At 37.4% G+C, this 26,620-nt stretch overlaps 1 protein-coding gene across 1 annotated transcript in view; it reads left to right on the top strand.

Annotated features, from left to right (window-relative positions):
* Positions 1-26,620, top strand: part of Dmd (dystrophin) — a 2,373,110-nt gene that overhangs the window by 2,101,716 nt on the left and 244,774 nt on the right. The window contains exon 61 of the mRNA XM_017795501.2: positions 22,059-22,137. Within this exon, the coding sequence (XP_017650990.1) occupies positions 22,059-22,137 (79 nt within the window). The remainder of the gene's footprint in view (positions 1-22,058; positions 22,138-26,620) is intronic.

Raw genomic sequence — 26,620 nt, 5'->3', positions numbered from 1 at the left:
AGAAGCAATGCTCTCAAATTGTCCTCTGAACTCCACACATGAACTCACACACACACACACACACACACACACACACACACACACATACCTGCTCAAAATATATAAAATTCAATTTTTAGTCTTTTTGAGACAGGGTCTCCCTGTAGCCCCAGCTGCCCTGGAACTCACTATGTACACCAGGCTGGCCTTGAACTCACAGAGATTCACCTCACTCTGCTTCCCAAGTGCTGGGATTAAAGGCGTGCACCACCATGCCTAGCCATAAAAAGCAATTTTTAAGATTCAAAGAAAAATGAGATAATGGATCCCGGCAAGGTGGTGTATACCGGTAATCTCAGATATTTGAGGGGTCATAGTTGAGAGCGATGCTTCTGGCCCAGGAATTTGAGGCCAGTCTAGTAAACACACCAAGAGTGCATCATAAAAAGGAGCTGAGCATGGTGGCACACGCCTTTAATCCTAGCACTTGGGAGGCAGAGGCAGGCTGATTCTTGGGAGTTCAAGGCCAGCCTGGTATAAGCGAGTTCAACAGAATGACTGTTGGTGCCCAGTGGGAAATTTCTCAGTGATTCAAAGCCAGCTCCTTGGATTTTGAAGCTACCATTCTCCCACTTCCTCTGCTTATATTACTCTGTTCCTATGCCTGCAGAGTTTGCATTAGTAGCAAACTAGTGAGTCCTTACACTCACTACTTAGCTGAGGATGATCTTGAATTATTGAGAAAACAAGGACGTGTATAAGCTCTTAGAGTAATATGATTAGTGGCTAAAGAAATCCAGCAAGTCCATGACTAGACCTCTTTAAAATTAAAAATCATATTCAAAGTGTTTTTGCTCATAACCATCAGTCATTTGTATCGGTATACTTCCTGTGTGCTCCATCATTCCCTGCTTCCATTGCCCTTTCCCGAATTCATTCTGCCTCTCTCTGTCTTTGTCTCTGCTTCTGTTCCTCCTTTTCTTCTTTCTCCATCCCTCCCTCCCTCCTACCTCCTCTTTCTCTAGACCTGGGCTGTCCTTACACTCACTACTTAGCTGAGGATGATCTTGAATTATTGATCCTCTTATCTCTATATCCCCTAGCCATGCACCACCATACCTAGAATTGGCAGGAATCTTTCTGTATATTCAAACACCTAATTTAGACTTCTTTTTTTCTGGTCTGTTTGAGACAGTTTCCCTGCAGCCCTAGCTGGCCTGGACTCACTATGGAGACCTGGCTGGCCTTGATCTCACAGAGCTCCTCCTGCTTCTGCCTCCCAAGTGCTGAGATTAAAGATGTGAGCCACCATGCCAGACTTGACTTCTCTACTTCTTAACAAAGCTCTTCCCAGTGTACTATAAAGCAATTTGAGAACATAAATCTATGTACACATGCTATAAATGCTAATAACAATACAAATGTTATTTGTATTGATGTCCTGTACAAATGGGCAGCATTTATGTAATACCCCTCCCCCAACTCTTCTAATTTGAAAGAAAGGGGTCTAGAAAATTTTTTGATTGATTTAGAACAATAAGAACAATATAGATGACCTCATTCACTCACACGTGTTGCTGTTCTTTCCAACAAAACAGAGGAAATGACCAGCACAACAAATTCTTCAGACAGGAAGTGGGAAGCATTTTGGTGTCATGGCACAGTTTCTAATGCAAATAAGTGATGCTAGAAAATCTCTGGCACCTTTCTATACAGAGTGAAAAGGGGCCAGTGCTTAAGCTCTCAATTTATGTAGAGAGCCTCTAAAATACATGTTCAAAGAGGATTTTTTTAAGTATAAGGAGTATCTATCAGAGTCTGTCAATAGTTAGCACACTTCCAAACGGCCAACTCTTAGATGGTCAGCAGCTTACTTAAAATGTCCAGATAAGTTTTCCTAACACAGAACCTAGTTTGAGGGTCCAGCTGCAACTAGTGGTCCTCTCCAGTCAATGCTGTTTTTAATAAATAAAGCTTTGTACACATTTTCAGATGGCAAATGTGGCTTAAAATTTCATATAAATCTTTCTGTTTTAAAGATGTTAAGGATTGGTGAGATGACTCAGGTGGTAAAGGTGCTTGCCGACAAACTTGAAGACCTGAGTTCAATTCTTTGAGCCTACATAGAGGAAAGAGAGAACTGGTTCTCAAAAGTTGTCCCCTAGAGTCCCAACCCTGTAAGACATAGTCTCTCCCCTCCTAGCAGCCATCCATTGCCAAAAGTGCCTCCGTTTTGGTTGAGAGTTTTTTACCCACGTCCCCTAGTCTACTATGCTGGCATTTTGTCTGATTTGAGCTTGCATAAGACTTGTACATGCTGTCACCATTAGATGGATCCGCACAGAAGGACAATAGGAGACACAAATCCAAATACCATAAAACTATATTTTATGAAAATTTCAAAATTCAATTTTAAAATACAAAAAAAAAAAAGTTTTCCCCAGACCGCTACACAGGAACCCTAAAGGTAAAGGGGGAAAAAGACTCTTCAAATGCACTAACTTCACAATCTTAACAGTGTGCATTATTGAAGTTGTCTTAAGATTGGTTGGAATCAAATACTATACTCATATAAATACTCCCTGTCCCTTTTCCTAATGTTTGCAATGAATGAGAAATAAGAAGATGTGGGGTGTCCTGGATAAGAGTCTATCCAAATTCTCACGTATCTTCATGATAAAAAATAGAAATCAAACTATGTTGATAAGATTTTGGCAGCTACCATCTATCATCCTCTGTGTCGTTTCCTCCATGATAAGTTTGGACAAAAAAATCGTGAGAGAATTAATGCAATTATATTATATTGTGCGTAATGTTGCACCCTCCTACATTTCTATGAAATGTCTTTAGATTCATCATCAAAAGATTTCTAGTTTGTGAATAATTTATATGACTAGCTCTTGAACATTAGTGTTGCAAGTCCATTTAAATCAACTTTTAGACTCTGTTAATTTTCATAGTTGCATCTATAATTTTTCTTTTATTATAAAGTACATTCAGTTGTACCCTTGGTTATAAGCGACAGAAAATTAGACTCAGATTAGTTTTTAAAAAGAGAGGCGGCAGTGATGGTTTTCGGATAATCTGACTGCTGCCAAGCTACTGGCTGTCCTCTTTGTATCCAAGGCATCCTCTGCAGAGGACAGTGAGCTATTCTAACACAAGAACTTTTAATTTTCTAGGTCTGACCTTCAGGGACATATCATGAACCCACAGACTAAGAGAATAAAATATTATAATTGAATTGTTAGTTGTCTGGTATTTTTGGTCTCTGAGCAGCAGGCATCAAGACAGATTTATTAGAGGGATAGCACCTCTGAAGGAAAGGGGGATAAAGCTCGACTGGACAGGAAGAGCCCTTAGATCATGCTACTGACCTCATAAAGACCATACTAACACAATAAGGAGGTCCAAAGCAGATAGCCAATTAAAAGTGTCATAAATTGGACAGGCCTGAGGATATCGTGCATGTAACTGTAGGATGTTTACTAGTTAGTTGTAGAATAAGATCCAGATCTTATCTTAAACATCAATATATGTTTATATGAAATAGCAAATGAAGCTTTACTATTGAGTGGTTCTCAACAAAAGCAGTTGTTTTCCAGGGAGCTGGTCATGTCTGGAGACAATTTTGTCACAAATGGGAATGCAGTTAGCTACTCATAGGCAGGTGTCCACTCACTGCTAGATATCCTCTAATAAACAGGAGAACACAACAAAGAATTATATGTGTCAAAACTATATGTTTTATATAACAAAATTTATATGTGCCAGTAATACTAAAGTTAAGAAACTCTACAGATAAAGATGCATAGATTATGAGCACATATTGAAAGATCCCATGAGAACCTTTTGCTTTTGATAAATTCATAAGTTTGCTTTAGTTCTTTTTTGCAGCTGTCAATACTTATTACTGAAATTCTATCCAATTCATTTAGCTTTTGAACAGAAAAACAAATTAAATCAGTGAAATATCTGAATCTTGTAGACAGTAAAATTTTTTTGCAGTGCTAAGGATGAAACCTAGGGTTTTGCACATACTAGGAAAGTACTGTGCCACTGAGCTATATCCCCACCTTTTTGAATCTTGAATATTAAATTATTAAAATTATGTTTTAATTTTAAATTGAAATATCTGAAATGCGCTTAACATTTGATATCCTTAAATACTTTCATTCAGTGAATAGATAAGAATCATTTATGTTCCGTATATACTGTGACTAGTGAATGTGTTATTTCAAGAGTACTACTTTGTTTCTGATATTTAAATATCCCTGGGCAATACCTCTGTTCTACTCTAGATGATCACTGTATTATGTTCTTTCTTAGGAATGTACTTTGATGTTGACTGCCAATACCAGCTCATATTTGAATAGTAAACATTTGAAATTAGAGCCAAATCAGTGAAAATTTAGTGTAGTGTCCCTTCATATGCAAAAACATATTTTTCTTTTTCTGGGATTTCTAATCAAAAGTATCATGAAGAAAGGAAACTTTTAGCACTATACCTCTTGAGCCATCTAATAGATGTTTTAGCCTTCAGGGAATTTAGCTCTAGAACTGCTGCTAGGAAAATAAAAAGATTTACTAATGCCTAAAGGGATAAAAAGATCAGATAGATAATCAAAAACAAAAGAAAAGAAAAAAAAAGTTTTCTTCAAGATGTGAAATGCACGTTCAATCCTAGATCAAGGACTAGATGTTCAAAGTACTACGTATGAGATTTAACATTACTTAGGAAAACTCTAGAAAAAAGTTTGATATCAGTATATTGAAATCATTTCTAAGTAGGAGCATTGGTGATAACAGCTCTGTGCTCACTGAAAAATCTATTTTTTTAAGTCAGTGCTTCATAGTCATCTATATTTACAAATCCATTTAAAAATCAATGATGATACAGTGAAAAAGGACAAGAAAACAAACTATTCTAATTATTGTATTTTGATAACTTTCTGCAAATAAGTGTAAAATACTTAAAAAAAGAAGGAAAATGATGAATTGTTGCTTACCAAAATAAGGGGGAAATCTACAATATAAGCAATAGTGTTTGAAATTTCAGGAACCTGTAATCTGTTAAGATTAGATAGAGGTCAGTGGTTAAGAGCACTTGCCGCTCTTTCAGAGGACCCAAGCTCAATTCTGAACACCCACATCAGGTGACACAACCCACAACTCCCTGTGTCCCCAGCTCCAGGAGATCCAATGTCTTCCTCTGACATCTGTCAACACACATATGTATACACACACACACACACACACTCACATTTTTAATTAATTTTTTTTTTTAATTTATGCCACAGATAGCATACAAACTGCTTCTTTAAAAAGTGCTCCTCCAAAATTGGATAGATGGCTTAGTAGGTAAAGTACTTGCCTTGCAACCATGAAGATTGGAGCTTGGATCCCCAATACACACCTAATTGCCATGAGGGCATGGTGGCCTGCTTGTAATTGTAACACTGGTAGGGCAGAGACAAGGGATCCCCAGAGCATGTTGGCCAGCAAGACTGGCTGGCTGTATCAGTGAGCTCGGGCTTTAATTGAGAGATCCTTCCTCAATGAATAAGGTGGAAAGCAATGGAGGAAAAGTCCTGACATTATTCTCGAGCCTCCACATTCTTGCACAAACATGTACACATGTAGTTGCACACTCACATATGCCCACTCACATGTGAACATGCATTGCACACACACATACACACACACACCATACACATAGGCACATGTAAAAAAATAAATACTCCACCATGCAGGTGCAACACGAGCTACTAAGATGATAGCCTAGGTCTCCAGCTTGCCCCAGACCCAACTACTTTTCCACTTATGGAGATTAATATTGCTTTTATTGATGAGAAACACAGAGACATTTAAAGAATCTTTCATTAATCTCAAATGCACTGTCTCCTCAAAAGACACGAGGTTCTTGAGAACATAAATTTTCATGTTGCACCTTTTCCATCATCTGCAAGATGAACACAAAGTACTGTGTATGTAGCAACGCTTGAAAGGCTTGGGGGAAGAACTGAATTTACAGCCCACCTCTCATATTCACTAGGCTTGTTGAAATCCTGCACAAAGACAAAAATTGCCTGACTAACTCCAGCTAGCCAACTTGTGTGCTGAATAGCTTCAGCTGTCAACTTGAAACACTTGGCAAGAGGGAACCTCAATTGGAGAATTTCCTCTATCGTACTGGCCTGTGGGCATTTCCTTGATTGTTGACTGATGTGAAAGACCCTAACCACTGTGAGTGGTGCCATCCCCAGGCATGTGGTTCTGGGTTGTAGCCCATCATCAAAACAGGTTGAGCACAGGCCGTGGGAGCAAGTCAGTAAGCATGATTCCTCCACGCTCTCTGCTTCAGTTACAGCATTCCTCCATGGTCTTTGCTTCAGGTGCAGTCTAGGTTCCTGCTATGAGTTCTTGTTCTGGCTTCCCTCAAAGATGAACTGTGGAGTAGGATGTGTAACCCAAATAAAGTCTTTCCTCCCCATGTTGATTTTGATCAGTGTTTTTACCAAATCAACAGAGAAACCAAACTAGTACAGCTTGGAAGAAGCAAATTAGATACGAAACTTTCTCTAGAGATGCACCTGCTAAAGTCACCCACTCTTATTCTGCTCCAGTATCTAGCTTTATCTTTTATTATTTTGTTTCATTTGTTTTACTTTTGAGACAGGGCCTCACTCTATAGACCAGGCTGTCCTGGAGCATGTGTAGCTCTGACTTGTCTAGACCTTATAACAATCCGCCTGTCTCAACCTTGAGAATATTAGGATTATATATGTCAGACACTCCACTGGGGTAGCACCCACCTTTAGACACAAATAAATACTCTGTAATTAAATTCTTTATATGCATTGGTTCATCTTTAGCAAAATATAGTCTTTCTACCCATACTGTAGTAGAAATCTTGTCAACAATCACGATGAAAGTTGTGAGGAGATTAAGTATTCCATCACTTTATCCAGTCTTCATTTAAGCATTCATGCTTTACTGCTTTGAATTATGACAAAGTCAGGGAAATGATCAGTGCTGTTGCCATCTATTTATTTATTTATTGTAGTGACAGGGATGGAATCCAGAGCTTTTTCCATACAAGTGTTCCACCAACTGAATTATACATCTCTAGCTCACAGCTTTTATCACTATATCACATATGCCCCAGCAATCCAGTGGCTCCTCCTGCTCACTACACACCTCCTCAACCAGGATGAAAGTTTAAAGCTCCTTGACAATTCCTTTTTTCTGATGCCCTTACATTTGACCCCTTATATTTTATCAGACAATAAGGTTTCTTTCTTTCGGGCAATTTAGCCTTGCTTCATTTTCTCTATATTTCCATTCATCTTAAAATCCCGCAGTGGCTGTACTGTTTCCTTATTTTAGAAAAGTAAGGTAGAATATTGAAATGGCAGTAGTAGAGCTTATCAGGGTGGGAAGCTGGATAGTTAGAGAGACATGACAAAAAGTAGAATCACTTTTTAAATGCTTTTTGCATTTTTCCTCAATTTTGTTATCACATGAATACTTTGGAAAAAATAAAATTAAATTTGAAAAGCAATTAATTATTTAAAAAGTATATTTGAATGCTTTCTGAGGAACAATTAAATGAAGTCTCCATCCTTAAATCTGTCAGTGAAGTACTGCTCTGGTTTGACTCCAGGCTACATTTGCAGCCTTATATTATTGAGCATTTCTTTTGTTTATGTTCTACATCGAAGCCTGTATTAGTGCTGAAAAAATCGTACATTATGTCCTTACCATACAGAATGTCTCTTCTGATTTTTCTCATCAAAATGTACCCAGTTTCAAAGGCCTGGATTCCAAGCAATCTTCTTCATTAATTTGATCCAGAGTCTCAGTAGTCGCCAAAGCTGTTTATGCTTCTTTTAGTACCTTTTAGTTATTAGGAAGCAAAAGGAACAATTCACGGGTGCAAGGAAGTTTCTCCAACCATGTGCTGTATAATATCTCATTCTCTGGACATCCATTTCTTCTTCTGCAAAATGGTCATTATCACAATACTGTATTCATAGCATTGTTCATTCTTTGAAACACTTAACCTTCTGACACGAGACAGGTGCTGTCCTTGATCTTAGTGATACAGGAATAGGTGAAATAAATGGAACTCTGTCCTCTTTGAATTTACCTTCTCATAGGAAAGCCTTAAATGAAATATAACTAGAAAATTCTTAAAAACAAGACTTAGGAAACAGTAAATTCTCTACACATACTGGTTATTATTATTGCTGATACTATTGTTTTTCATTAGTATTCTTATTAACAGATAAGGTAAATGAGGTTCATAAACTGTTAAATAGGATTATGAAGTTCAAATGGCTACTAACAGACTCCAATATATGACCTCCTGGTCAAAACTGGTACCCTTTCCACTGTGCTGGTGGCTCCCAAATCAGGCTATGCACAAGACCATATGCATGAATATTTAAAGAAAGTACAGAGTGCAGGGCATAATGTTGCATGCATTTAATCCTAGCACTTGGGGAAGCAGAGCCAGGTGGATCTCTGTGAATTTGAAGCCAGTCTGATCTACATAGCAGGATTGAGGCCAGCCTGGTTGACACACTGAGTTCCAGACCAGCAGGGGTTACAGGAAAACCCTGTCTTAAAAAAATAGAAAAAGAAAAAGAAAGAAAGAAAACAGTTAATTTATAATTTAGAAACAGTAGAGATGAGCTAAGAATCTGCATAATTTAAGAACTTCCTAACTTCCTAGGGGGTAGAGTCATGATAAAATGTCTAATTGGGTAAAGATGCCTGCTACCAAGTCTAAGAAACAGTTCAATTTCCAGGACCCACAAGGTTCATTGGAGAGGACCAGCTCCCCAAGTTTTCTTGTGATGTCCACCCGCATGCTGTTGAACCCCCCCACACACACCCACACCAAATAAATGTAAAAAAAAAAAAATTTGAAGAACTTTCCAGATAATTGTGATGGATTGTCAAATCAGAGGAGAACATTACATTAAAATCTTTTCTGTTCTACTTTATTATTTGTAAATCTCTAATCCACAAACACACTAAAGATAGTCTCCTATTTTCTTATTTATTTTCCTGCTCTTTCTCATAGCAAAGTGCCTTATAAGCACCCAATAAGGATTTGAGTAATTAATTGCTTAATTATTTAATTAAAGCTGATTTCAAAATGCAAATGCTCACAGCTGTGGTACATACTAGAAGCCTGTTATGATCTTCATTGATCTTCCCAGGGATATTTGTTCACCAGACATTGGGAATGAAGAGCATGCTAAATAAACATCTGGGAATGGAACTAAGAAAGCCCCCAAACCAAATGTTACCCAAATCATGATGTAGCCTTCCCTTCTCTTGTCTACACTTCCCTGACAACTTCAGGTAAAATGTAATATATATCTCAAAATCAAGAGATTACTCACCCCCCCACCCCACCTAGTTTTGTTTCTTTTAACTTAGCATGTTTCTGTTTTTGAAAACTAGGGGGGAGTCTCTTCTTTAAAGATAGGGGGAAAAAAATCTTTCTTCCTGTCACACCACAAGCATGAAGTTCACTGCTATACATTAAGATTATAAGGCAAAATCTCAAAACGCAATAGCTGATTATTCACAGTAGACATATTAAGTCAAGAAGCTTATTTTTCTCTTTGCTAAGGCACAAAGCCTGGGGCTATATGCATTTTTATTACACTTTACTGTCTTGGTTTCACTTGAGGATTAAAAAGAGCGTCAAGGTACAGTTCACGTATCCTGATGGATTTTAGGATTTCTTGCTTTAGTGAAAAGAAGAATCTCATAAAGTACCTCAGATTGTTGCTCTGGGAAGTGTAGGTACTTCTGTGATGACCTAGAAATTCAATCTTTCTTTCTCTTATAAAAGATCACATTGTAGTGTGGAATTTTTTCCCTGTAGTTTTCTACACTATGTAAAGTCACATTTAGAAAAAGAGCTGTAGTTTATAATTGAAGTGAAAATATCTAAAATAGTTCTAAGTCTTATGATTCTTCAGGGAGCTTACAAACAGCCTTGGGGTTGGAATGAGGTGCTGTGAAGGAGGGAGGAGGGATGGAGGGTTAAATCAGAAATGTATGAAACAGGTTGTCTGAGAGAAGCTGTGTAGACCAAGTAAATGTGAGTCGAGGTCTGAGTTTTAACTTTAATTCTGTCAAATCTACATACACACGCACCCTCATGCACAGGCACAAACACATGCTCATTAGCAAGAAATCATGAAGGGCTATTTATTTAATGTGCACCTTATCTTCTGATATGCAAGAAAAGAGGCGAATCAGGTGCTGTAGGGTTACAAAGTACAGATAGAAAAGATCTTCCAATTTACTGATTTGTAAAGTACGGCCTGATAGTGGTTTGTCAGCTCTGCATCATGGAGAGAAAAAAAAGGCACTTGTCAGTGGCCAGCGAGGAAAGCTGGAATCTGGAAAGCAGCTCCTGGCTGACAAAGTTCTTTGATATACGGATAAATTGACTGTGAAAGGAGTCAAGGTCAGAAAGCTTTGGAAATGCTTCGAGCATGAGGTGGGATTTAAGGAGTGTTGATTTCCTTGGTTAAGGATTGCTGTGTGCATACTTCAGCAAATTTTCCTTCCAGTCTTCATTAAAAAAGGCAATTAGTGGAGCCAACTAAAAATCTGCAAGTGTATTATTGCCGAAAATATAAGGGCTTTGCCACTAAGGGGAAAAAAGGTTAATTTCTGGTGCTTTATCTTTTTCTTTATTTGTCTTCAGGATTCCAACCTGCTTGTATCACTTTTAGTACGAATTTACTAACCCTTATATATGCTGCCTTTTTTTGAATGATACCAATTCCATTTTATCTCATTGATAATTATTTCAAATTGGCTCTTTTGGTCCTTGGGAACACTCCTGTGTTCTAATACCAGGAGGGATAATTACATAATTACCATGTGAACATTATGCTACTTATAGCCCGAAATGCCCCTAGAAAGGAATGCGCCAATGGCCTCAGAAAATTTCAGTGAGAATGATATCTTCCAAATGTGGAATAAATAAAGCTGCAGAATAAATAGCTAAAGCTGAAATATAAATGATTTAATGTAATGGTGTTGCAAGGTGAGAGCCACTTGACTTTTAGTTCCTGTTGCAAATCATGAGCTACGTTAGGAAAGCTTTTAAAATGAGACCAATTTTTTTTAAGATAAAATCTGCATCAAGTTACATCATCTAAGCAGAGTGATTCAACTTTTATCTCTCTGAGACAAAAAAAAAATCAGGAAAAATATTTCCTATGATCTCCTCCTCCCCTTCACAATTTACAAAACAATCTGTAGTGGTAACTAAAAGTCAAGATTTTGACAAATGAAGCAGGATAAGGGGTTGATTGCTGTTTTCTAAATTAAAATTAATGATACCCTTAAGGTACTTGGGTCTATGAAATCAACTTAATGTTGATATAACCTGCCTGCATTATCACAGATTCCGATAGTTTCATGTGCATGAAAAGCAACAAACAAATTTCCAAAGTGCAGTTTAGAAATTGCTAAGGTGTAAGCTTAAAGCCTCAGCAAAAGTCTAGCTGTTTGTCTGCTCTTTCTTTGCAGTTGATGGAAGAGTTCTTCAGAAGTAAAGATATAATGCTGCTTCAGAGTGGCTGGTTCTAAGCTTGGGCAGCACTTTTCATCACCATACCTTACCAGTCTGGCAAGGATCCATAGCCAGTTCATTTGAGGCACTATCTGTTCACCCACTGAATCTGTGTGGTTTTGCGGTAAATTATACAGATGATAAAATGATGGGGTTATTAAAAAAGGAGTCGGAGCTGAGGATCTAGCTAACTGGTAGAATATATGAGGCCTTGATTTCAATCCATGGGACCAGATAACAAACAAAACCAAACAAAAAGGATCAGAAAAGGAAAAAAACAAGGAATCAAAGGTTTAAAAATGAGGGGCTGGACAAATGGCTTCGCCATTAAGAGTGCTTGCTGTTCTCATGGCAGACCCAAGTTATGTTCCCAGCACCCATATCTGGCAGCTCACAATTGCTTGTAACTCCAGCTCCAGGAGACCCAATGCCCTCTTCTGTATCCCAAAGATGCCTGCACACATGTGGTGCACATACATGCATGCAGGTAAAACACTCATACACATAAAATAAAAATAAACATTTTTTAAATGATTAAGAAATGAAATCAACACAAAAATATAGAAATGGGAGAAATCTATACATAAGGAACATTTAAATGGTGGATTAAATGTACCTGTAATCTCACTGCTAAAATCCCACTGAGGCAGGAAGATTGCTGGATAATAGAATGACAATCTGTCTCAAAAATACAGCAAATTAATGATGGTCTCAGATGGTCTCATATTAGTATCCATGCCAAAATTAAGCTAACAATTACAATCCTACTCAGAAAGGGTGCTGTGGTAACCCTGGTTGCTTGAGTTTAACCAATTTTGAGATCTACCCCAAAGTCAAATGCAAAAAAAGCTCTGTTTGACTCCTAAGTGTCTACATGCTAAGAAAAAATTATTCAAGAAGAGAATTTATTCAGTTTTGCACTCAAGAATTTCAAGTTGTTTGGCTGGAATGATGCATCACAAACCCACATCCTAAACCTTATGCCCAAACATGTTTTTTTTTTGTTACAAGTAAAAGGAAATGAAAAATCAAAGAATAATAGTTCTTAATTTGAAAGGACTGAAATTACTTAACATTTTTCACTGAAACTGTAGTCTCAGTTGATTTTCTGGAGTGATGTTTAGTCACACATTCATGAATGTTGTATGTTATAAATAAAAAGAAAAGAGGCAGGCATAGTGCTGCATTCCCTTAAAACCAGCACTTTGTGGGGAGAAGCAGGTAGATCTCTCTGAGATAGGACACCAGCTTGGTCTACATAGCAAGTTCTAGGCCAACTGGGTTACAGGGAGACACTGTCTCAAAAAGAAAGAAAAGAAAAAAGTCAGGTTTGTAGAAAGGATCTGGCATGAAATTACCCCTCAGAATGAGCATTATTAGGATAGAGAGACTCACCATTAAGAACATCCATGAAGGAATGTGAAGTGGGAGAGTGAGCATTATAAGAGATAGAACATTATCCCATTGGTAGCGTTCCCTTCAGATAAGTACATTAGCCTAGCCTGGCCTACATGACAAGGGCTACAGAGGCAGGCATATGTAAGACCATAAACTTATCTTTTATAAAAAATTATTTATTATTATTATTATTGTATGTACACATAACATTTGCGTGTGAGCATCTATAACCACAACATGTATGTGGAATTCAAGGAACCACTTTGTGGAGTCATTTCTCTCCTTCCACCTTTATGTGTGTTCTAGGGATCAAGCTCCAGTTACAAGGGTTGTGTGGCAAATGCCTTTACTCACTGAGCTATCTCACCAGCCAACCATTAATTTTTTCTTGCAGCTGCAAGGGAGAGAGGGCTACAAGGCTACAGAACTGCATGCTTTCTTTTTTTAATGCATTTTATTTATTAGTTTTTATTTTAGTGCATGACTGTATTGCGTGCATGTGTGTAAGTGTACCCATGCCCTGCACTGCCCATGGAGGTCAGAAGGAGGTGCTGTATTCCTCTGGAACTGGAGTTATGGATGGTTGTTAACCACCATGTGGGTGCTGGGACTGAAACCTGGGCCCTCTGCAAGAGCAGGCAGTGCTCTAAACCACTGAGCCATCACTCCAACCCCTCTGCATCCTTTTTTTAAAAAATCAACTCTCTGTCCCAGAGAGAGAGAGAGAGAGAGAGAGAGAGAGAGAGAGAGAGAGAGAGAGAATACCTAATTTCTGTGAGCAGGAGAGAGCAATGTGTGAGCTAACACATGAAAGGATTTGGAAGTAAGAATGAACTATGAAGGCCCTCCTGCAATACAAATATGTAACAAACAGAAAACTATGTGGACTGCCAAAATTGCAAGACAAAAAATCATGAGAATATTGTGGAGAGTTCACAGGTATATGAGGAAGTAGGAGTTATTCACTACCCCCACAATACAAGAAAAAGGTTTTTTTGGTTTTTTTTTTTAATGTTTATTCGTTTTGTTTTATATTTATTTATTTATTTATTTATTGACCGGTCTTTTTTAAAACAGAGTCACCTGTAGCCCCAGCTGGCCTGGGAGCTCACTATGTAGACCAGGCTGGCCTTGAACTCACAGACATCCACCTGCCTCTGCCTTTGGAGTGCTGGGATTAAGGGTGTGTGCCACCACACCTGGCTGATTATTTTTATTGTAATATCCTCATTCAGTATAAATATGAAGACTTGTTCTTAAGTTAGCAAAGATAGTTATAAAGGTTCTAGACAAATTGAGAGTCTGAACATCAAATTGCACATACCTAGTTAAGTTTTTCCCCTAGCCTGAAGTAAATATTGTTTCTATTTGGTATGAGTAAGGACACTTGGGCTTTACGGACAATTCACCTTGTCTAGCAATGTATGTCTACAGTAGCCTCTCTTGAACCTCTAGTGAGAAAAAAAAACTTAAATGTAATTACTAGCAAGTCAAAAGAAAAGAAATGGAAGCCTTGGTCCATTTAAAATAAAGTCATCAACATTTACAATGAGATAATATTCATTTTAAGAGCCAAAAATAGTTGCTGTGTGTCCTTTTTCTTTTCCTTCTTTTTAAACTCTTGGTTGACATATAGCAGTTTTAGAGAAAAAAGGTAAAACAAAGCTAACCTTCCAAATTCATGCAAGAATGGGCTGAGCCTTGAGAAACTGTCAGTGCTGAGGACTAAGAAAGTGTTAGCATTCATTTAGTTGGATGATTTAGTTCTCCTTCATTATCCCCAAAATTGCACTTTGAATTTTACCTAACAGATTATAGGAGCTCCGCGCCTAACAGATTATAGGAACTCAGTCTTTCATTCATTCCCTTATCAGGTTCTACTGAGCAACTCCTATATACTTTGCTAAACTATGAATGAGACAGCATCTCTGTCTCATAGAGGAGGAACCTGTATTCCAGTAGGTATTTTTTGAATGAATGTAGAGAAGTGATTTGTTTTTTGTTTTGTTTTGCTTTGTTTTGTTTTGTTTTCTTTTTAAAGCTGAGGATGTAGCTCAGTAGGAGCGCAGTTGCCATCACCCATAAAGGCCAGTTTAAATTCTGGACACCATGAAGTAAAAATAAATAAACAACAGAGACCTAGGAAACTTTTTTTTATTGGACCTATAAAAGAGGGGCCTCTGCAGAGTCTACAGACTTCATCTGAAAGAAAGGAAAGGAGCATAACTTATATCAGTCACAACTCTCAAGTGTGATTATTTAATTTTATAATAAAAATATGGGAGAAATTTGGACTTTTTCATTGTTTTACATATAATTGCATTAATTTTTACAAAATCTGATATTGTAGGAAAGATGAATCTAATGGCTTTGTTCTTTCATTTTTTTTTCAATTTTATCATCACAATTGAAAGGAGGGGGGAAAAGAAGGGAAAGAAGAATGGGCTGGAGTAGGAGAGAGGGAAGGGAGAGGGGGGCGGGGAAAGAGGGAAGGGCAGGGAAGGAAAGGGTAGGGTAGGAGAGGATGCAGAAAGGGAAGGAAGAGGGTAGGAACGTTTCTCCAAAATCTTGCATCATAAACGTTGCAAAACAAACTATTTGTTTAAAAACATAATTGTGATGCTAAAGATACATGAATAAAGTTCACATTAATTCAGGCAGCTAATATGACCTAGGTACCTGTTGTATGTCAGATACTGTGCTGCACACCGAGGATATCACAGAAAGAACGACACATTCCATGTCCTCATAGAGAAAAGTTCCCTTTTTCCCTCCTGGCATACATTTAGTGAAGAACTGCTGCAAACTAGATTATGAGCACTCACGGACCAGGTGGCAGTTTTTTGCCCATCTGGCAGAGTTCTAAAGGATAGACCCTCATGCATCAATAGATGAGGTTTCTTCCAGTTCTAAGCTTTCATGGTCTATGATCAAATAATAGAAACAGGATGTATGCTTACAGAAAGATGCTATACTTGTGTTACAGTTCATGAAAAGGAAACAGGGGGGCCTGGCCTATTAATTCAGAAGAAATTGTGTTCCTCCTGTCTCTTTACATATTTTCATTTAAACTCCTTTAACCCTTTCTGCTCAACTCACCTTCCAAAGTTCACTTCAACCTCACTTTAGTCTCACTTTCTTCCTTTTCTTTCCTGTAATGACCGAAACAAATTTTTCTTGTCAGTTAGAGATTTAACATGGGTGAAATTCATCACATGTCCAATGAATTCATGCACGCAGATGCCATTCCTCCCTTTCCTAATAGCCGTACTCTTCATCTTCCAGATTTGAAATCAAGAAGTGTAGTTCTTCAGAAATGAAGTGCATTGGCTAGAGGATTGCTCAGTGACAGAACACATGCTTACCATGTGGGAGACCCTGGGTTCTACCCTTAGCACTGCAAATAATATTAATACAAAAGTAAGCACTAATATTTAGTTGATAGTAGCTTCTTCTTTCAAAGTACCTCTACTGTGCACCTTCTACATTCCACAGAATGCTGTTCTGATTATGGCACATACCACTCCAATTCTAGTCAATTGTAACAGGCTCTAGCTTATAATAACCTAAGTGTCTCAAAATAGAGCTTATCGCCATCCTCCTTTCCTACCACGGAAGCTTCTAAAGAGTAGTGACAAAGCATTCATTTCTCTCATACTCTTTTGAGACAGGGTCTCAATATGTAGCCCTAGTGGGCCTGGAACTCACCATATAGACCAGGCTGGCCTCAAACTCACACAGATCTGCCAGCCTCTACCAGAGTGCTGGGATTAAAGGCATGCAGCACCACACCCAGCTATGCATACTCTTTTCGTGTGTTTGCTTGTGTGTAGGTGAGATAGGGTCTCCCCATAGCCCCAGCTGTCCTGGCCCTCACTATGCAGAACAGGTGGGCCTCGCTCTCACAGAGATCTGCCTACCTCCTCCTCCCAAGTACTGGGATTAAAGGCACGCACCACCATGCCTGGCTATGCATATTCTTTTTAATATGAACAAATGCATATAAAGTGAACAAATAATGGAGTGAGGAATTAATTTTGCCAGAATGCAGGGTACTAATCTAATTTCTGACTTTGACTTTCTGGTTTGTATATGCTATGTCATTTTGGTTAAAAACACAACCAGTTCAAAGGGTCTAATGCATTCAAAATATTGTTTCAAGCTTATCAAATTTAATTTCTATGAATAATTACAGCATAGAGAGCTTTGTTTGTAAGTAGCTACAGCTTATAAAAAAAAACCTTCGTTGACGTCCCATTTTTCTTTCTTAAAATTATTTCTTTATTTAGTCAATTTGCACTCAATCTACACAAAACATTTCTCCACTGACAATTTGTAAAGCAAAATACTTTATGGTTAATTCTTAGTTATTTTAAGACTGTTTTCCTGAATATTTTATTCCATCTTACATGATGCATTTTTAATTTTAGTCTCCTTGTGTGTTTTCCTTAAGGTTGAGTCATAGAGATAGAAACTCACTTTAATCTCATTTTAAATTCTCGACAATACTGGATGTGCACTAGAAATCACCATTGATATTCTCCTTGTATGACAAGGAAGCAATCGTTAGAGACTGAGGTCCTATAATACATGCAGGTGCTACATCAATGTGGTCCCTACGAAGTAACCAGCATTGTCACTAAGGAACTCAGCCTTTGGCACACTCACAACCCTTCACCTGCATTCTCCTGAGGATTTCTTTTTCTGCCACCAGGTGTGTTTTACTTTCATTAGTCATATGAATAATTTTCTATAGTATCCCAGGACAAACCAGTCTAAGGATTTAATAGTATGTAAAAAATGATTTCTGATCATTTTCCAATCTTCTCTTCTTCTCTCTAGTCCAAAGTCTTTCACATTCATCTCTTGACTCATTTCTTCATGAAATGATACATTCTAAATTTAGAAATAATTACACATTCTAGACGTGCATTTATGTGTTCTTCGAAAGCTGTTCTCTGTAAGTTTATGGTATCATGTTCTTCAAGACTAAGAATTGGCTGCATATTGGATCATAAAATGAATTGACAGCTAAAGTTTCATAGATACGTACACTTTATTTGGTATGCAAAAGACAAATTAATTGAATAAAACATAAAGAAATGTATGGGCTGGGATATAGCTCAGTGGTAAAGAACTTCCTAGCATATGCAAGGCCTTAGGTTCAATCAGCAACACTGTACCTCCTGTCAAAAATAAATTTAAAAGCTAACTACTTATCAACTATTTATTATGTTCAATTTTAATCTCCCACATAGCTATTGAGAATAGCAAACAGATTGAACAAGTTTAAGTCCTGACACTGCTAATTCATTAATTTCTTAAGCTTGATCACAATATTTGTTGTTTGTTTGTTTGTTTGTTTGTTTGTTTTGTTCTGACAGGATCTTGCTATGTAGTGCAGGCTAGCTTTGAGCTTATTATGTAGTCAAGACAAGTCATGAGCTTGCATTTCTACTTCACCTTGTCTGGCCCAAGCAAGGCTTTTTTTAAACCTGTCATACCTCAGTCTGTACATCATCGAAATTAAAGGATAATATTACCAATCACAAAGTTATCGGGAAGATAAAGTTTTAATTTATATTGTCATGTACATGGCATTTAATAAAGATCAGTCATTTTTTTCTTGTATGTGACATCCTCCACGTTATACCTCAGGCTTCTCCATTTATTTACCATTATAACAACAATAACAGTAGCTGTTAACATTTTTGGGAGCAATTACAGTGTTACAGAATCTATGGTATCTTCCCACAAAAACTATGAGTTAGGTCATATTGTTTTTGAAACTACTAATAAGGAAGGAAAGCCAAAATTAGAATAACTTACAGAGATATTGTACTAGTCAAGATTGTCTAGGACCCCAGTAGGAAGGCATAGGTAGGTAGGTAGGTAGGTAGGTAGGTAATAGGTAGGGGAGGGAGGGAGGGAGGGAGAGAGAGAGAAATTGAGATTTATCTGGACGGCGTTAGCTTCTAAGACAATGGAAATTAGGAAGTCCTTTGATCTTTTGTCAGCATGCTGGAGACCCAGAACACCTGGGCAATAGAGATCCAATCCAAGTCCAAAGACCAAATATCCAGGACTGCTGAAGATACAAATCTCAGTCCCAGGAAAAGGGAAGATCAATGTCCCAGCTCAAGTAGACAACCAGGGCTAAAAGGAAACTACCACTTTTGTTATATTTGTGTCTTCAACTGATTTCATGAAGCCCACTAACACTGGGGAAGGGAATCTAGTTTGCTGAACCCACAAATTTCAATGCCAGTTTATTTTTTAACGTTAAAAAAACACCCTCACAGCCATAATGCTTATTTTGGGAAACAATCAAACTTACACATAACATTGACTATCACAGCTATAAAGTGTTCGTAAATATTCTTGCTTGTTCTCTCTATCCCTCTCTCCTTCTCTCCCTAACACACACATACAAATACAGGATCCATTTATTTTGTCAACTAGTCATTAAATCAATCAATACATACACAGAGAGAGAGAGACAGGGAGAGAGAGAGACAGAGGGAGAGAGAGACAGAGAGAGAGAGAGTCCCAACCACCAAGAGTTTGCGTGATATTCATTTCCATATAACTAATGGCTGATACCATATAAATGCCCCATGTATAAATCATGTACTGTGAGCATGCTGAGGAAGCAATTAATTCTCACCTGGGAGATGGAAAATTAAGCATATAAACCCTAGCATGCTTGTAAAAGAGAAGTGGATAGGAACATTCTGGAGAGAAACAATAGCAGGATGAAATCCCCTAAGTGATACATGGACTATTGCAGGACAGCAGGTGGTTTGGTGGGCTCAGCAGGTAGAGTTTGGCTGGAAGCACAAGGTAATAAGGCTGGGCAGACAAGTTTAAAATGTTCCTAGTGCTTCTGTGTGTATAACAATGAGTCAAATCTTACATTGTTTTGGAACCCCTGCTTGGTTAATCCCAAGTAAAGATAGAAAAGGTTAAGAAAAGAGTCAAAAAGATTATTCTGGATCTATATTAGGTATTTCATTGATATTGAAAAATCAAAGTTGATTTTAGTTCCGACAACCTGAGCCAATTTTGATGAGATTGAGATCTGCTTTACTTCTTGATAATTCTCCACAACACAAGAATCTAAATTCTGGTGCCTGTGGGCAAGCTCTGAACATTTCCTAGTTTAGCATGGGCTGTCGACAACCAAACAAAGATCCAGAGTTATCCAGCTAGGCTGCCTGGGGCCACCACTAATACTGACTTGGTGAAATGCCAGATGAAAAAGTATATCATTTACCCCCCCACACTAAAGTCCCCCTTTTTCCTACAAAGAATAGAATTCAGTAAGTTTAAAAGGACACTGTGTAAATGTAGAAAAACTTAATAGGAAAAAAAGAAGACTGATAAGATTTATTCCATGCTGCCTGGGGCGTATTTCTTAATAATTTCTAAGTCCACTAAAAACCGAACTCTGAAAATTTCTTTCATCTCATTAACCATTCTGTTGCTGCAAATTTAAGCTTTCTCTCTCTCTCTCTCTCTCTCGCTCTCTCTCTCTCTCTCTCTCGCTCTCTCTCTCTCTCTCTCTCGCTCTCTCTCTCTCTCTCTCTCTCTCTCTCTCTCTCTCTCTCTTCCCCCCCTCCCTCCCTCTCTCTCTCCCTCTCCATGAATTTGGAGGCCAGAGGACAGCTGTGAGTTTCATTCTCAGGAACTGTGTCCACTTCCTTTGAGACAGGCTCTCATTTGCCCGGAACTCACCACTTATGATACACAGTCTGGTCAGAAAACCCTAGGAATCCTCCTGTCTCCACCTCCCCAGTAAGAGTATTGCAAGCATGAGCTACCTAGCCCAGTATTTTCATTTTGGTTCTAGAGATCAAACTCAGGTCATTGTGCTTGTGAAGCAAGTACTTTACTAAGTGAACTATCTCCTCAGCCCCTACTTTTTATTACTTAATTTTTTTTTCTGTTTGTTTTGTTTTCTTTTGTTGAGGAAGGCCTGCACTATGTACTCCTGGGTAGGCTAAGCTCATGATCCTCCTGCTTCAACCTTCCGAGTGCTGGAACTTCAGGTGTGTGCCACCAATGCCTGGCTAATAATTATCATCAAACTCTAATTTCTTATCATTAGCAGTTAATTATAACTAGGGGCTGGAGAGATAGCTCAGCAGTTAAGAACACTGGCTGCTCTTGCAAAGGACTGAGGGTTGGTTCTCAACACCCACATGGGGGCTTACAACCATCTGCAATTCCAGTTCCAAGAGATCCAATACCCTCTTCTGGCCTCTGCAAACATTGCGTGACACAGGTGCACTTATATGCAGGCAAAATCTCATACACAAAAATAAAATATAAAGATGGAAAAACTATAACTAAATGACCTATTAATAATTTATTAATATTTGTCCAGCAAAAATCACTAGTCAAAAATAATGAACTAAGACTAAAGGCCAAATATATGTCATTTATGAGATCTTTTAGTCTTGTAGCATAATACCATTGGAGAACTTCACAGCATTTAAAAAAGTAATTAGATTTTACTCTTTGTTGGTGGTTGTCAATGAAAGTAGAATAAAAACTGTTAAGAGAGAGCAAATTATTTGTATTTGAACTTGATATGATAAAAATGAATCTTGGATTGTGATTTCTTACCCACTTCCCCATGTTTATGCTACTATTTTGAGTGATTCGAGCTTGCATAGGACTTGTGCATGCTGTGACCATTGATGTGAGTTCACATGTGTAACTGACCAGCTGTCTGGAAGACTGTTCCTTGTGGTCATCCACTGTCTCTGGCTCTTGCAATCTTTCTGTCTTGTATCCCACAATGATCCCTGATCCTTTAGGGGAGGGGATCTAAATAACATCAAGCCATGTTGTATGAAAATCTCAAAAATTTAATTAAAAACTGAATCTTGGAGATCATGTACAGTTAGTAGATATTAAAACCAGCGTTATGAATTGTTACTTTAGTTTTCTCAGCCTTAGAGACCCAAAACATCTTACCATAAAGGAAACAATGTTTTAATTGCTTCTCATTATAAATGATGAGCAAACATAATTTCTCTTCTTTTCCTCCCAGGTGGCTGTGGAGGATCGTGTCAGGCAGCTGCATGAAGCCCACAGGGATTTTGGCCCAGCATCCCAGCACTTCCTTTCCAGTAAGTCATTTTAAGCGCTCATTGCTTAACCTTTTTGTTGTATTTTAGTAGCTGAGAATTGAGTTGAATTATAGTCATTTTTGTCAGATACAGTGAAGGTATAAGTCATCCTGAAATATAACTTGGTGGAAGAATTCAGAAGGTAAGGAGCATGAGGCCCAGTTAGATCATTTTTCCAGTCCTCAACTAGTACGTGATAGTTTCCTGCAGTGTATTCTCCATTACTAACTTCATTAATATTTTAAGACTTTATCACGGTCTAGATCAACTCACTTCATAAACCTGATTATGTAATCACAATATTATCATTCGATATATGTTATTATGACAATATACCTCTCTCTCTTTTTCCTTCTGGAAATGGAATTCAGGGTCTTGTTCATACTAGACAAGTATTCTACCACTGAGCTACATTTCTAGCCTTTTGGTTTTTGAGACAGATTCTTACTATGTAACTGAAACTGACCTGGAACTAGATATCCTCCTGCCTCAGTCTCTCAAGTGCTAGGATTACAAGCATGTGACACCATACGCAACTATAATCTTTTTGGCTATCTATTTTTTTATGTGTATGAGTATATTGCCTGCATGTGTGTAAGTGCACCTATGTGGTGCAATACCTGTGGAGATCAGAAGAGTACATCCGATCCCCTGGAACTAGAGTTACAAACAGTTGTTAGCTGCCATATGGGTACTAGAAATTGAACTCAGGTCCTCTGCAAGAGCAGCCAGTGCTCTTAACTGCTGAGCCATCTCTCCAGCCCCAAGCTATAATTCTTAACAAAAATCATTAAATTTTTTCTGTCTCCAAGTTGGAACCTCCATCTATGTGGCTTTCCTTCCTTAATTCTTGTTTCCCTTTTGTCTTTGATTTTTACCCATTCTTTTTATTTATCAGGTTTCATAATGCACTCACTGAATTTTGATGATAAATTGCATAATTTATATACTATTAGGAAATATCACATATTTTTATAATTAATATTTAGAGAGACCACTTTAGCCAACTGAAAGCTTAAGTGCTGGGACATCCTATTAATATAACAATGCATACTGAATTGACATCTTATTAATATAACAATGCATAGTGAATTGGTAAGCACCTGTTTTCTGCTAATTAGTTCTGCTAATTTTTGTCACTCCTTCTATAGTTATATGTGTTTCTATGGTTGTATACATTTTGGGGCACTTAAAAAATCACAGTTCTACACAATAACATTAATACCTCAACATTTTGGTTTTGTACTTTTTGGTCATCCATGAGTATATCAGTGTTTTAAACATAATTTCAATGCGGATACCTTGTGGTATGTAATGTTACAAATATTAATTGAATTAATCTCTGTAGAAACTCCCATGACATGGCTCCATTATAACACTCATTTTCACGATATGGAAATTATAATCATTTTATTGATGATGAAATAAAGGTATCCACATTTATACAGCTACTAGAAAAGTAGCCAGAATTCACATTTAAGAACGTGGTTCCAAAGTCTGCTTTTATTTTCGTTTTAATATTTTATTATTTTTATGTTTTTATTTTATATGTACAAATGTATTGCCTGCATGTATGTAAGTGCACCCATGTCGTTCAATGCCCGCAGAAATCAGAAGAGGGTATCAGATCCCACTGAGCCATCTCTGCAGCCCCCAGGGTCTATTTTAACCACCATACCATAGCTTTATTTAGCTCATTTATAGACAGGAAGCAGTCCTACAGGGTCTCTTTTCAGTCTTCTGCTGCATTCTTTATGTGTGTCTATCTGCCTGTGACTGTGTCTTTGTGATATACTGTTTGCATGTAATGTCTACTTCTGTTGCTCTCCACTTAATTTTTGAGACAGAATCTTTCACTGATCAATAAGCTCACCAATCCCACTTACAGTGACTGGCTAGCTAGCTCTGGGGATTCCCTGACTCTACTTCCACAGCACTGGGATTACAGAAACACTAGCATGCTCAGTGTTCACATGGGTGCTAGAAATCTGAACTCAGGTCATCATGCTTGGACAGCGAGGACTTTACAGACTGAACAATCTCCCCAACCGTAATCTATTCTTCTATTACTGCTTTTTGTCATTTCCTGTCTTTTCTACTCTCCATTGGTTAACGAAAAGATTGATGCTCACAAATATCATAAAGTATTTGTCTAGATATTTTCTCCTGTATCTGCACTTTGTCATTATCTTTTACAACAAAGGTTCCTAGAAAATGTTGGTCCTATCTTTTGTTATATGTCTTTAATGGATTAAATAAAAAGTCATCATATTTTTTACTTGTTATAATCTTATTATCTGCATGTAGTCTATTTATTTGGACAATACCACATATGATTAGATGTTTCAAAAACTAAAGAGGATATGTGTTTTTTTTAATATTTCATTATTTTTATTGTATGTGTATGGCTGTTTTCCCTGCATGTAAGTGCACCACATGCATGCAATGCCCACAGAGGCCAGAGGGTGAGCATCAGATCCCCTGGAACTGGAGTTAACATGGTTGTTAGCCACCATGTGGATGGTAGTAATCAAACCCAGGTCCTCTGGAAGAACAGCAAGTGTTCTTAACCACTGAGCTATCTCTCCAGACCCTAAAGAACAGATGTTAAAGGAGTTTGTCTCCATGAGTGGGACTAAACCTTTTAGGAACGGCACTAAAAAAAATTACAATGCTGAAGGTTTTTTCTTCTGTGTTTTTCCAAGTTTCTGGTCTGTTTAACTTATCTTGGTGACAGTGAATCTATTTAATTAATTGAGATTAAATGTGATAACATACTCCTTAGTGGCTCATAAGCCATAAATAAAAATATTACAAATATGAATATTAATTACTCCTCAGACACCATGTATACCCATTCACATTCTTATCTCTGTCTCTCTCCCTTTTAAATTCTCATGCTTTCCCCATTAAAACCTATTCCCAGAAAATGATATGTTACACTCATTTAACCCAGGTGACAGGTAAAGTTTAATGTATACTTCTCCTGGGTTATTTGAATTTTAATAGGATAAAAATCCATAAGCTTGAGGGATGGCTCTCTGGTAGTAGAATGTCAGCCATAAGCTCTGAGCTTTGATGAGCTAGGTAGAGCATCCCCATACCCTTCAAACCATATCATATCATACCTTGTAGAGATATCAGGCCTGTGGCCATGTACACTCATAAAGAAACTGATCTATCTCCCTGAATGGGACCAGTCTTAGAAATCACCAATCTTTTGTATACCCGTATGGAATATCAAAGCACACATAGAAGGTTTGCTTGTGTGTGTGTGTGTGTGTGTGTGTGTGTGTGTGTGTGTATGCTGAAATGTTTAAACATATTGAAGATACAGGACATTGAGATGAAATAAGAATTGTATCTTCATGTTGTCCTTTTTAAATTAAAAAGACAAAATACATTCATCCAGGGAAATTTAGACAGAAGCAAAATAAAGGTCAATTATCTGTCATCACACTACTCAGATGGTACTTGCTCCAAAATTTGGTTTATATTTTTCTGTCTGTCTGTCTGTCTGTCTGTCTGTCTGGTTCCAGGTTCTGTTTTTTTTTTTTTCTTTTTCTCCTCCTCTTCTCCAAGTCTGGAGATAGAACCTAGGACCCTTGCAACAAGCTAGCAAGTGTACTTGTATGGAACTACATCTAAAAACTCCTTTTATTTTAAAGAAAGTTGGACTAGAAAACAAGCTACAGCTATGCACCTTGATTTTGCCCTCACCAATGTAGTAAAAATAGTTTTGTTTGTTAGGATAGTCTATCAAGTAATATTGTTAATAGCTGACTAATATTCCTTTCTGTGACCATACCAAGTTTACAAAGACAATTTTGAGTTGCAGATATTAAAATTATTTCAGAATGTTCACTATTATATCTAATATTATTATTGCTATCCTATATATTTTAAAGTTATATTAAGGTTATTTTAGAAGTGTTTGGATTGATAAATTAGAAATTTGCATCTAAGTTACTAGAAATAACAGTAAAGTGATTTCTGAAAGTTACGAACTACAAATGAAAGGGAAATTATGCTGACCCACTAACTATACCGTGTACCTCCTGACGAAAATGCTTCTGTCTTTCTCTTATTTATTTTTTACAGAATACATACAGTCACTCACCATTGGAAACAACAGTACCAGCAGTCTTTTTTTTAATGCAGTAGACAGACTCTTTCCACTGTTTGCTCCTTTTTTCTTAGATCTGAAAGGAAATAATAAAAGAAAAAAATGTACAATATTACCCTTATCCATTGATAGACACTAGGTTGTCTTTCATCCTAGTTTTGATTTTCATATATTTCAATATGCAAATCATTATGCTTATGTGACACTGGAATCATTTTTTCCAGGCACAATTAATTTGGCATTAAACATGTCATGGAACACAGTGAACTGTTTGACAAATGTGAAATGACAAGTATGTTCTGCTAAAAGTAGTGAGAACATGACCCAATTAAAAAGAAAATGCTTCTTTATAAAGCA

The sequence above is a fragment of the Nannospalax galili genome, unplaced genomic scaffold (genome assembly GCF_000622305.1).
Source record: "Nannospalax galili isolate Female #2095 unplaced genomic scaffold, S.galili_v1.0 scaffold7, whole genome shotgun sequence".
Lineage (NCBI taxonomy): Eukaryota > Metazoa > Chordata > Mammalia > Rodentia > Spalacidae > Nannospalax > Nannospalax galili.
The sequence above is the reverse complement of the archived record's forward strand: the minus strand, read 5'-3'. Positions and strand labels throughout refer to the sequence as shown.